The 12,930-nt window shown below is 36.7% G+C and overlaps 1 protein-coding gene across 1 annotated transcript in view; it reads right to left on the minus strand.

The window, feature by feature from the left end:
- Positions 1–9,380, minus strand: part of LOC110461656 (AFG3-like protein 2) — a 31,408-nt gene extending 22,028 nt beyond the window's left edge. The window contains exons 1-4 of the mRNA XM_021515218.1: positions 9,177–9,380; positions 2,621–2,780; positions 2,179–2,251; positions 1,576–1,708 (exon numbers count right to left, since the gene is read on the minus strand). Of these exons, the coding sequence (XP_021370893.1) occupies positions 1,576–1,708; positions 2,179–2,251; positions 2,621–2,780; positions 9,177–9,260 (450 nt within the window). The 5' untranslated portion in view covers positions 9,261–9,380. The remainder of the gene's footprint in view (positions 1–1,575; positions 1,709–2,178; positions 2,252–2,620; positions 2,781–9,176) is intronic.
- Between the last annotated feature and the right edge of the window lie 3,550 nt (positions 9,381–12,930).

The raw sequence follows: 12,930 nt of genomic DNA on the forward strand, positions 1-12,930 counted from the left end.
TATGACATCATCTAATAACCTCAGAGACTAGGCTAGTATGACATCATCTAATAACCTCAGAGACTAGGCTAGTATGACATCATCTAATAACCTCAGAGACTAGGCTAGTATGACATCATCTAATAACCTCAGAGACTAGGCTAGTATGACATCATCTAATAACCTCAGAGACTAGGCTAGTATGACATCATCTAATAACCTCAGAGACTAGGCTAGTATGACATCATCTAATAACCTCAGAGACTAGGCTAGTATGACATCATCTAATAACCTCAGAGACTAGGCTAGTATGACATCATCTAATAACCTCAGAGACTAGGCTAGTATGACATCATCTAATAACCTCAGAGACTAGGCTAGTATAACATCATCTAATAACCTCAGAGACTAGGCTATAATGACAACATCTAATAACCTCAGAGACTAGGCTAGTATGACATCATATAATAACCTCAGAGACTAGGCTAGTATGAAATCATCTAATAACCTCAGAGACACCATCTAATAACCACAGAGACTAGGCTAGTATGACATCATCTAATAACCTCAGACACTAAGCTAGTATGACATCATCTAATAACCCAAGAGACTAGGCTAGTATGACATCATCTAATAACCTCAGAGACTAGGCTAGTATGACATCATCTAATAACCCCAGAGACTAGGCTAGTATGACATCATCTAATAAACTCAGACACTAAGCTAGTATGACATCATCTAATAACCCAAGAGACTAGGCTAGTATGACATGTATGACATCATATAATAACCTCAGAGACTAGGCTAGTATGACATCATCTAATAACCCCAGACACTAGGCTAGTATGACATCATCTAATAACCCCAGAGACTAGGCTAGTATGACATCATCTAATAACCCCAGAGACTAGGCTAGTATGACATCATCTAATAACCCCGGACACTAGGCTAGTATGACATCATCTAATAACCTCAGAGACTAGGCTAGTATGACAACATCTGGTTGCCACATGGGCTTCGCTAGTGTGATGCCACCATCTGGTAGCCAACAGGGCTGGGCTAGTATGATGTCATCTGTTTGCCCCTGGGGCTGGGCTAGTATGACATTATATAGTAGCCCAAGGGGCAGGGCTAGTACAACATCATCTGGTAGTCCCAGGGACTGGGCAAGTATGACATTATCTGGTAGTCCCAGGGGATGGGCTAGTATGACAAGATCTGGTTGCTCGAAGAGGCTGGGTTAGTATGAGACCATATGGTAGACTGCGGAGCTGGGCTAGTATGACATCATCTGGTTGCCCTAGGGGCTGGGTTTGTGCCATCTGACACTCTTGATTATTTTGTTCACATTTTACCATGTTTTAGAGAAAAAGAAATATTTCACGATGAAAAACTAAACTCACTTTTTTGGTATTTCTATTTTTAACACCCCAATACAAATGATATAAAGAGCATGTATACCACAATATCAAAAATAAGTGAAAAGTCCAAAACTGTTCTTAAATGAACATTGTTTACGTTTGACTTCATCATCACTAATTGGCAGTAATAGGCCACTGTTGACCTAGACATGTTAACTTAACTATGAGATCTTACCACTCCAGCTTTTAGGTAATTGTTGACAAATTCTCTGAAAGTTATTTCTCTATGTGACACTTCAGATCTAGCTATGAGGAGAACGAATAATGCCACTGCAAGAGGGACTACCCAAAAATTTTCCTGACTGTTCCTGAAGAAAAACAAAACATTCAAAAATCAGGTTTTATTTTATGCATGATAGAAAAAAAATGCAATAATGACTGCAGGTATAATCTGAAACACTGTTACTATATATATTACAAAGTAAATTGTCAAACACTTGTATACATACCAGGTAAGTCAATTTAACAATTTCCTAAGGTTCATCAGTTCAAAGCTTTCCAAATCAGCAATTTTATGGAATTTTAATCATCCACCTTCAGGTCACCATATAGGTACAAACCATATAGAATGCATGTTTAGATATTCAAGTTAAAGTACAGAAAATAGAGTTGACATTACTTGACTTGGATGAGTAGGGCAGTTTAACGGTTTAATTGATTAGGGTGTAAGGTTGTTAAGCAGGAGATGTGATAACCCTAGAGACTTCTATATTGTGACACTTACAAAGAAAACATAAAGTGTCCCGAGATGTTTATCTTGGGATAAAAATGTACTCACGGAGGAGGTGTTTTACCAGATTTTCTCTTTTTATACTCCTCTGTTTCGTGGAGACCTCCCCTCTTTTCACGTCCTGAATGACATTTAAATCCAGGCAAAGATTAGCCTTTTAAAAGGACAAACTCAGAATTATTTCTATTTCGTACACATGTAGGGTTGTGGACTGTTTATAATGTTAAGTATTCATGTAAACCAAGCTTTTGAGATACAACCTTTTCTTTTACAGAATTTAAATATAGTGACTCCCATGACTTAAAAAAACAGCTTCGCTCAAATGCTGTACTTGATATGGACTTTTAAAGTGTAGCCTTGTACATTATATCACTTATTATAGAAAAATGTATAAAATGCTGAATACTTTATTTTAAGGACACTCTAGTGTCACTTTTCAACATGTCAGTGCTCTGCTTAGCATTTTAATAAATATTACAAATAAAGTTACCTGTTGGTTTTGATCTGTTTTTTAATTTCTCCTCAAATTTTTCAAATCCTTTGGGGCCCTTGGCTGATGCTGCGAGAGATGTGAAGCTGAAATGACGCATTAAAGACGTCATTTCTCTTGACTGCAACATATTTGACAGCAGTGCTATTTCTCTTTTGACCTACAACAAAATTAAAACAATTATAATACTGGAGAATGAAGATTTAGTTATATCTACACTGCATGTTTACAACAAAATCATTTTTAACAAGTGACAAGGACAGACCCCGATTTAAAGCCTTAAAACTGTTTTGGTTTTCCTAATTTTAAGGTCAACTTAACAACAAATTGATTAAGATTGAGCACAATTTCTTTAAATAATTGATTATTAATAGTTTATATAATAGTAGCAAATTCCTAACATCCCCTGGGTATGCATGATTCTTTCTTGTGAAAGTGAGATGTTCTATTCAACTGATATATTTATAATACAGTTTTACTAGTGATATGATCATTCATCATCTGATTAGCATGGTATTATTGAACTGTACTTATGAGCAAATATATTCCATATTGTTTATTTAGATATAATACATAATTATGCAATGTAATGATGTATTTTTTTTTTAACTTTTACTAATTAAAGAGGGGCTAACGCTAGCACTCGTTCGGCTATCATGGATTTAAATTTCAACACATTTTATTGACAAAGAATGTTACACTGTCAAAAGGATTGGACACCAGGCTTATAGTGTATATAAGTCAATCACGTCCTCTCCATTGGTGGTATATATATATGGACATATTGGATTGATATTTTGATTTTAAATTATAAAGATTTTGCTTATCATGGATGAGTGAAAACCTTTCTATGAATGATATTATGGAACATGTATGATGAGCAGTCTGACTTGAGCATGCTTCTTCTCCAGTGTATCCCAGTCTGACTTCTGTGAAATGGCGGACATGTAGTCTTGTAGTTGCCACTGAAAAAACCTTTCCCCATGTCTCTTGACTTCCTTCAGGTAACCAATGTTATTTCTTTGATAAGGGTCCCATGCTGAGACTGATTTTTCAGAGGAACCAACTATCACCTCAACACCTTGGTAACATATATGGTCACTCTACCACACGTCACTATTGAAGGTGACCACCAGGTATCTGCCTATCTGGCCATTTTCAAAACCTCTCAAATCCTTCAAGACAGTGTTATGTCTATCTAATAAATCAGTACGGGCAGATACATTTGTATATATCAATGTGCCAAGGGAGGCAATCTGATGACAAATGATTGATGAACTCTCCTATGTAGGAGATAATTTGTAGTATGGAAAGAGAAAAAATTATCAAATGGAAGAGACAAGACATTTTTGTTGTCAAATGTCGCCTCTTCATTTCCACTCCATTCCAACATATATCAACACATTATAACAGCAGGTTTAAGGACAAGTTTCTTCTTCTTGGTGATAATAGATAAGCAGAGACACACTTCTCTGGATTTAACCTCACCTGTCATGAAGCACCTAACACTTCAGATCGTCTTTACGTAGGTGACTATACTTTAAAGATCCATGTCATTTTAACCTAAATCTCTTTCACACTAAAGGTCTAAATCCAGTAGGGGTGTCACAATATGCCAAGAGTGTATCACGATATATTGCAATACTGAATGATTAATTGCGATACATATCCCAATATATTGTCAGAGAAAAAATGTGCTCATTTGTATAATAAGTTGTTGTCAGAATGCTATCAAACTTAATCATATATAATATGGTGAACAAAATTGGTGAACTATTAAAAGCCTGCTTTATGCTTATTGGCATATCTGTTAGAATTTGTAGTAATTTGCAAAGTTAAAACACCAAGCAGATACATAACAAGAGGCCCAATGGCCTTAGTGGTCACATGAGTTATATTATAGGTACTTGTCACTCAATTTCATGGTTGAGAACTTGAGAAAAAATACTCAATTAAATTATTGTGCTATTGAGAAATATAATATCTATTGCTGTATAGCCAATTTTCCTCTTTGGCCAACCCCTGGGATAAGTCAGGATCTTAAACTTTCTGATACTATTTGATTTCAATTTTATTAGAACTATTCCAACCAAGTTTGAATTATTTCTTGCTGAAAATGGACAAGATATAGTCAGAAGTGTTATTTCCCTATATACAAAATAATAAACTTTACCCTCTCCCCAAGGGAGACCTGGGAGATGATGAAATTTACAATTTAGATAATGTACCTTTCTATTCATAAAGAGAAATTGACTGTAGTACCTTTGAGTCGGAAGAAGAAGACTTTTGAAATACTGGTATATTTTCCCTTTGGGGCCCCACCCTAGCCCCTTGGGATGGGGCAGGAATCCTAATTTTATAATGTAAAACCCTCTTCAACCAGATGATTCTGACCAGGTCTGAATAATTTCCTGCTGAAAATTAACAAAATATATCCAAAAGTCTTTTTTCCCTATATAAACTATAGTCAAATTTACCCCCCTCCCCAAGGGAGAACAGATGAGCCGGGGGTTCTGAAATTTACAATTTAAATAAAACCTCTGATGACCTTTTTATCCACTCAGAGAAAAGACTGTAGAACCTCAGTCTTGAGAAGAAGATTTTTGAAATATTGGTTAATTTTCCCTTTGAAGCCCCGTTCTGGCCCCTGGGTTGGGGCAGGAATCCCAATTTTACACTTTGATACCATCTTCCTCCAAGGATGATTCTCAACAAGTAAGAATAATTTCCTACTGAAAATTGACAAAAAATACCCAAATGTGTTGTTTCCCTATAGTAAACTTTACCCCCACCCCAAGAGAGAATGGATGCCCCGGGGATACTACGATTTACAATTTGAGCACAGCCCATGGTGATCTTTCTATCCATTCAGAGAAATTGACTGTAGTACCTCCGAGTCTGGTAATTTTGAAATACTGGTTAATTTTCCCTTTGAGGCCCCGTTCTGGCCCCTGGGGTTGGGGTAGGAATCCAAACTTTACAATTTTGCTGCATCATCTACCAAGGATTATTCAGACCAAGTTTGAAAAAAATCCATCCACTGGTTCTTGAGAAGAAGTTGAAAATGTGAAACGTTTATCCATGACGACGGACAAAAAGCGATCAGAATAGGTCACTTGAGCAAAGCTCAGGTGACCTAAAAACATGCTTTTGAAAAATATTGCGATACAGTAATATTTCACCTTTGTATTGTGGTACGATACGATATTCCTGTGTATTGTGATATACCAGTTTTCCGATATATATTGTGACAGCTCTAAAATCCAGTTAGTCAAAGGTTTCTTCACTTTAATAAGAGCATATATTTTGAAGTTATATTTATTAGTTTAATGTTTTCAAGAATTAAAAACTTACTGTTGTCATGTTTCACAAACAATTGTTGTTGAAAGAATTTCAGGCGAATGCTGTATAGAAAACTTGTCAATCATATGTACGAGCCTAACGACAAAAAGTCAAGACTAACGAAAACTAAGGAAAATTTCACACAGAACTCATTTAGTCATACACTACTTAAGAGGCCTAAAAAGATTCCAGCTATATTCCATTAGAAGAGTCCTCAGTTTTCAATCGTTCAACAATTTCCCACCTTCATGAGTGAAGCCATTTTGTAAATTTCGCAAAAAACCTTTTGAATAAATCATATAAAAAGAGCGGTCTAGAATTCTTCTCAATACGAATATTCTGCTTTCATTTCGGATCAGTACAACTTGTCGATGAGTCACTCCTGTGTAATTTGCATAACCTACAAATCGTCTTCAAGTCTCTCCAATGACTGCAATATATCCTCTGGATGGTTTGGGATATACATACCTTATATATACAGAATGCCCACTTGACCTTTGGTTTTGTTATTGACTGGCCTTTGCTTGTTCTTCCCCTTACTTTGACACTGTTTTTGTACCTGTTGTAGAGCCCATTCCGGATATGCACAGGTTTTCATTGCCCTAGCGATTTGATTCTGCTCTTGTATTTTGTCCTGTTGTTCTGCGACTATAGTATCACATCTGTTGAACAATGCTTTTCATAATACAACAAGAGATCCCAGAGGGATCTTGGCGCCCACCTTTGTACCATCTTCAATAGTTCTTTATTAGTTTGATCTTTTCTCTTCTTTCCTCTAATCTGTTTGATCGAGTCATGATAACAGTAAATGCACCTTGAGGTAACTTTTGATCTAAACTTAATACTGATGTGTATGAAAGCCAACCTTCAAAGTAAGTTTGTCATTTCACATATTTACTAGTACAGTAATTAATGTGAAAGAAATAGAATCGATCATTGCAATACGAGAAAGATCTGTTTAGTTCTTCTTTTAATCCATTTTGTTTTTATGATCAGTCTCAAAATATAACATACACAACGAGGGATCAAGGGGAACCTACATTTAAAATTTGAGAAAGATCCCTCCCATACTTCCCGAGAAATAGTGATAACAAACTTTCACTATCAAAATCCAAGATGGCTGCCTGTCGGCCATGTTGTTTATCCGATCAGTCTCAAAAGTTGCCCTGCACAGCTAAGGACCAAGGGGAACCTACATATAAAATTTGAGAAAGATCCCTCTAGTACTTCTTGAGAAATAGCGATAACAAACTTTCACTATCAAAATCCAAGATGGCTGCCTGTCGACCATGTTGTTTATCCGATCAGTCTCAAAAGTTGCCCTGCACAGCTAAGGACCAAGGGGAACCTGCATATAAAATTTGTGAAAGATCCCTCTGGTACTTCTTGAGAAATACCGATAACAAGAATTGTTTACGGACGGACCACGGACGACGGACCACGGACGCAGGGGGATTTGAATAGCCCACTATCAGATGATGGTGGGCTAAAAAGAGCGGTATTGGATAAATAAATAACCAATTTAAAGATACATATGCGAGGTATGGGATCTGGGTTGTTTCACGCTGAATCCCACAGGTCAGTTCTCTATAAACCCAGTTTGTCCAAAGTTGTTTCACCCTAATGTAATTATATCATTTTAAATGATGAATATAATTTTAAATTATACATATAATTCGATATGTTTTTATTGGTTGAATATCTTCCTGTTTTCATGTTTCATACACAATTATGTTGGAAGAATTTTATGCATGTGTATGGGACATTGTATGTGCAGATCGATCACACATGAATTCAATAAATCTAATATGACCAAAAAGATCAAGGGTAATTTCAAATGAGACTGTATTAGCCATACACATATAATCCTCAAAGTACAGGGGTTATGCTTACTTTCGCTCCCTGCAACACTGTAAAATGTCATGACAAAATTTGAAGGCTCAGTGTGCCCTACCTTGTAGATGAGACAGGAGACTTGTTTTACCCTTAATTTGATGTACATAACATAATCGGTCATGTAATGGTAACATTGACAGGCTTTGAAGCCCGGTAGTCTCTCGTCTGTAATCATCAAAGGACAGGAAATTAGCCGAACAAATCAGTCAATTGGTCAAGTTTTTTTTTATCCGAGGCCAATCAAATAGCTAAATATTGATGGTGCCTTCATGTTTTGCTATGACATACATTCCAGGAGTGTAGAAAGCAAAAGTGAGCATAACCCCAGAAGTATCGAAAATGTACACAACTAAACAGGACCAAAAAACTGTCACCTTACAAACATTTTTAGGCTGGAACAACCAAACGCAACCGATGCGGACATGTTTAGGGCGAAATGACATGACACCTGAGGTATGTGTTGTGTCATATAGCTGACTTTTGTTGCCAGCACTGCATTACTTCCCACAACCAATAGTGTTGGAGAGTTCCTTGTTCCCATAGAGTAGTGGGTTCTGGCCCCACACCAGACATTTTTCTGTCAGAATGTTGAAGTCTGGTGTCGGGGCCAGAGGAAGCTGGTGCTGTGTAAAAGGGTTCCGGGTTGTTTCGCCCCAAATCCTGTTGGCCCTAGGTTGTTTCGCCCTAAATCAAAAATATTAGGGTGAAACCTTGTTTGTTTCTTTCAATTTTAGTAGTTTTAAGTCATTAAAATCAATTTCATAAAAAAAAGCGTTTGTCTTGTTTGTAAGCGAGTGTGACAAACAGTAGCTGTGGAAAGCAGACTCCGTTTTCGCATACTGAAATACCTAACACCAATGTAGAAAGTCATCAATAAGTTTAGTTGATATATTTAGATATTAATTATTATATAAAGCAGATAAATAATTTTTTTTTAGGACAAAACAACCTATGGCGAACGGGATTGAGGGTGAAACAAACCTTAGCGCGAACAGGATTAAGGGCGAAACAACCTGTTACCGTGTGCAAGTTACATGTTTACTCCACAGAGACCAAAATGTGCGGTTTATGTAATTCAGTTCTCTACAAAGAGAGATTCCACTAGATAAAGGGCCACGGACAAGGTTTATAACAGAGAATATCAGGCTGCCACTATGGATTCAGCGACTGCCAGCCTTCCATTTCGTTGATCTACCAAAAGCTAGAAGAAAATTCTAGAGTGAAGCTAGGCGACTATACATGTACAACAGAAACTACTTAGAATTGCTCTACTGTAGATTCGGATATTATATGCGCTGTCATTTCTAAATAAACATACCTCAGGATTCATAGATTTTCCTGACAACATGCTCCTTAGAAAAACATGTCCTCTACGACCTAAAGCCATATAACGGTGAGACATCTTGATATGTTTCTATCTGCAAGGTTACTGCAGACAGCAGCAGCAGTTATAGTCTCGTTCAACCAGACGCGTGTTCACCTCTCTGTTCGGCATAGCGCAGACAAAAAGAGTCTGGTTGAACGAGACTACAGCAGTTATAATATTTTACTTCCGGTTTATAGGATATTCTAATTCCCGAGTCTGTGCAGAGTAATATATCCGGTTAAATTGAAGTTTGGATAGCACAGAATATTAGATTAGGACTACATTCGCGTATCCCGGTTGAAATGGTACGTGTGGTGCAGAAATATTCCACGATAAACGAACACACTTGGACCGTTCTTTAAGCAGAGCTAAAAATGCACAGTTTCGCAGAATAAAAAAACAATGTACTTCTACTTCTAATTTGTAGTGACCGTCTTTAACAAACTAAAGTTTATGCCACTTTTTATGGACTACGCCTGGCTTAGCGGAACAATATTTAGAGTAAAAAGAAATGATTTTTTTTTTTAAATCAAAAACGATTTAAATATATCTACATATAGTTATTAACACATTTTTATTTTTATTTTTATGATATGATAAAACTATTTACACATGATAACTGACTATATTCACTGTCTCAACACGGAGGGAGCCTGGAACTGTTTTGTTGATAACCTATCAAATATTGTAAAGAAACATGTACCAGAGAACGACCAATTCAAGCAAGCAAGAAACGAGGCTACAGCTTACATCAGGCGATCAAACTATGTACACGAAAACAAACTGGCTGACGAGATCAAAATCAATTCAAAGGTATTCTGGAAGTATGTGAAATCAAAAAGGTAAACAAAATCAACCTTAAACAGACTTGGAAAAACTAATGGAGAACACACACAATCTGACCAAGAAGCTGCTGACACATTGAATAATTACTTCTTCTCAGTTTTTGTCGAAGACGTGACGGGTGAACCCCCAAACATTACTATGAAAACACCAAACACAGCACTGAACATGATTGAAATAACTGAAGAGCTTGTACAAAAAGGTCAACCCAACAAAAGTCCTGGGCCTGACGGTCTACATCCAAAACTATACGTTGAGGCAGTATCAGAAATAAAGACGCCATTATCACAACTGTTTAAAAAATCACTCCAAGAAGGAAAATTACCTAATGCTTGGAAGGAGGCCAATGTAACACCTAACCACAAAAGTGGCTCAAAAAAGAAACCTAACAACTATCGTCCAATAAGCCTAACTGCAATGGCCAGCAAAATTCTACAACGAACCATCAGGGACAAACTATTCGAACACACGGAAACAAACAACTTCTTAACAAACTGCCAACACGGCTTTAGACCGGGTAGATCATGTACAACCCAACTACTAGAATCCTTGGGAGATTGGATGGTAGAGCTAAACAAAGGGGAGACAACTGACGTAGTGTACCTAGACTACAGCAAAGCCTTTGACAAAGTGTCTCACAGAAGGCTACTGCATAAACTCTCGAGTTTCGATGTGGAAGGCGAAACACTCAACAGGATAGAAGCGTTTTGAAGAACCTAAAACAAAAAGTAGTAGTGAACGGTTCAGAGTCAAGTTTAATAAACGTCACGAGCGAGGTCCCACAGGGAAGTGTGCTAGGACCAATACTCTTCCTAATATATATCATCGACTTCCCAGATAACATTTCCAGTACTACAAAACTTTCGCAGATGATTAAAATCTATAGAACAATTATCAGCAAAGTTGATACAGACCATCTCCAGTCAGATCTTCTTAACTCAATCTGTGATTGGACCGTCACATGGCTCATGAAACTCAACGTGGATAAATGCAAACATCTCAACATTGGACAGACGAGGGACAATCACCACTACTCTATCAAGCAGGATGATCATGTGGCAGTGCTATGTTTTTTAGGTTATTTTGTAATAAGAGTTTAATTCAAATTATTAAACTATATAGTATTGTCTAAGTGAGAATGCTTAAGTTGTACGTATGCCTGACGTACTTAACTATTTTTATATACCGATTCTCGTACTCGTTCAACCAGTTTGTTTGGTCAACGTGTGTCTCAAGTGTTTGTTACCTGTGCTGTTTTGTTATGTAAATGTCTTGTCACGTGATCGCATGTCAGCTCGTGCACTTTTACGTCTTGTATCTTCACTCCCGCACTGACATAGAAACCTATACCGACATATATTATACCGACTGCGGTGAACAGAACTCTACTTATTTCAGAGTAAGTGTATGAAACATATTAGTATTGAGCTATTTAAAATACTATATTTTAGAGTAACCTTTATGGAATTAGTATGTTTGCATTTGCTAAAATATTTGAAGAAGTTAAAATATCTTTGATAAACGTATTTTTGGGTGTGGTTTCCATTATCTTTTTATGGTAACTGTAATTCACTCTAAAGTATTTTAAAAGTAATTTGCTTAACATGTTTACTATATATTAAGTTTTGTTATTTTCCTTTTCAACAGAACCATATACCTATTATGTAAGCAACGTATATTATACGTAGAGTTATCATCATTAGACCCCTGTCGGAGCGATAGGGTAGATATTTTTAATATAAGGCACTATTTAATTATCTCGTAATTATCATAGTTCATGTGCAAAATTGGTAAATTCTATAATTTATCATGTGTATGTATTTCAAATGTATTGTATTAAATTCGTAATGTTAATTGCAACCGTTACGGGTATCGTGTATCTTTATGTAAAGCCAATTTGATGTCCATTGTATAATGTAGATCTTTATGTATTGAATATGTGCTTATATGTTTTATTTGTGCTATTGCAGGGTCTTTCGACTCCAATAAAACGATTGCATAACTGGGAATTTGATTCTTCGTGATTTATAAGAATCTGTGTAGCACCTGAACCCGGCTACAATCAGATACACAATATATGTACAGTAGACTGTGAAAAAGACCTCGGAGTCATTGTAGACAGCAATGTTTGAAAATCTCATATCAACTTCTGTAGCAAAAGCCAACAGGAACCTAGGACTAATCTTTAGAACTTTTTCATTTATGGACAAAAATATGTTTTTATCACTGTACAAATCTCTCGTCCGCCCACACTTTGAATATGCAAGTGTTGTCTGGTCACCATACTTGCTAAAAGACATCAAACTACTGGAAAATGTACAAAGGAGAGCAACTCGTCTAATTCCAAGTCTAGCAAACAAACCTTACTCAGAGAGACTGCGCCATCTAGAATTACCTTCTTTAGAGTACAGAAGACACCGAGCTGACCTGATCTAAACATACAAGATCCTAGAGGGAACAGACACTGTAGATCACAGCAAAATGTTCACTAAAACCCAGGATTCCAGACAAGAGGGAACAACAAAAAGCTGTTTAAAAAGAGAACCAATAGACAACTAAGCAGTAACAGTTATTGCAACAGGGTTGTGGAGTTCTGGAATAGTCTGTCAAACCATGTGGTAAATGCCCCTGGTGTAAATAGTTTTAAACACAGACTCAACAGGTTTTGGTCTGAACACCCCTGTAAATCAATGCCTCCTGCTATTAGCAAGATCCAGTCAGATCATTTAATATCTTAACTCACCTTTTAACTGTAAGATTTCTGGATTTTAATTCCTCTATATCAATACGCACCGGAAGTCGGGTATCAGTATAGGAACATTAAAATGCGCCGCAAAAAGCTACCTGAAACTATCCATAGGCA

Source organism: Mizuhopecten yessoensis, unplaced genomic scaffold, assembly GCF_002113885.1.
Source record: "Mizuhopecten yessoensis strain PY_sf001 unplaced genomic scaffold, ASM211388v2 scaffold10647, whole genome shotgun sequence".
Taxonomy (NCBI): domain Eukaryota; kingdom Metazoa; phylum Mollusca; class Bivalvia; order Pectinida; family Pectinidae; genus Mizuhopecten; species Mizuhopecten yessoensis.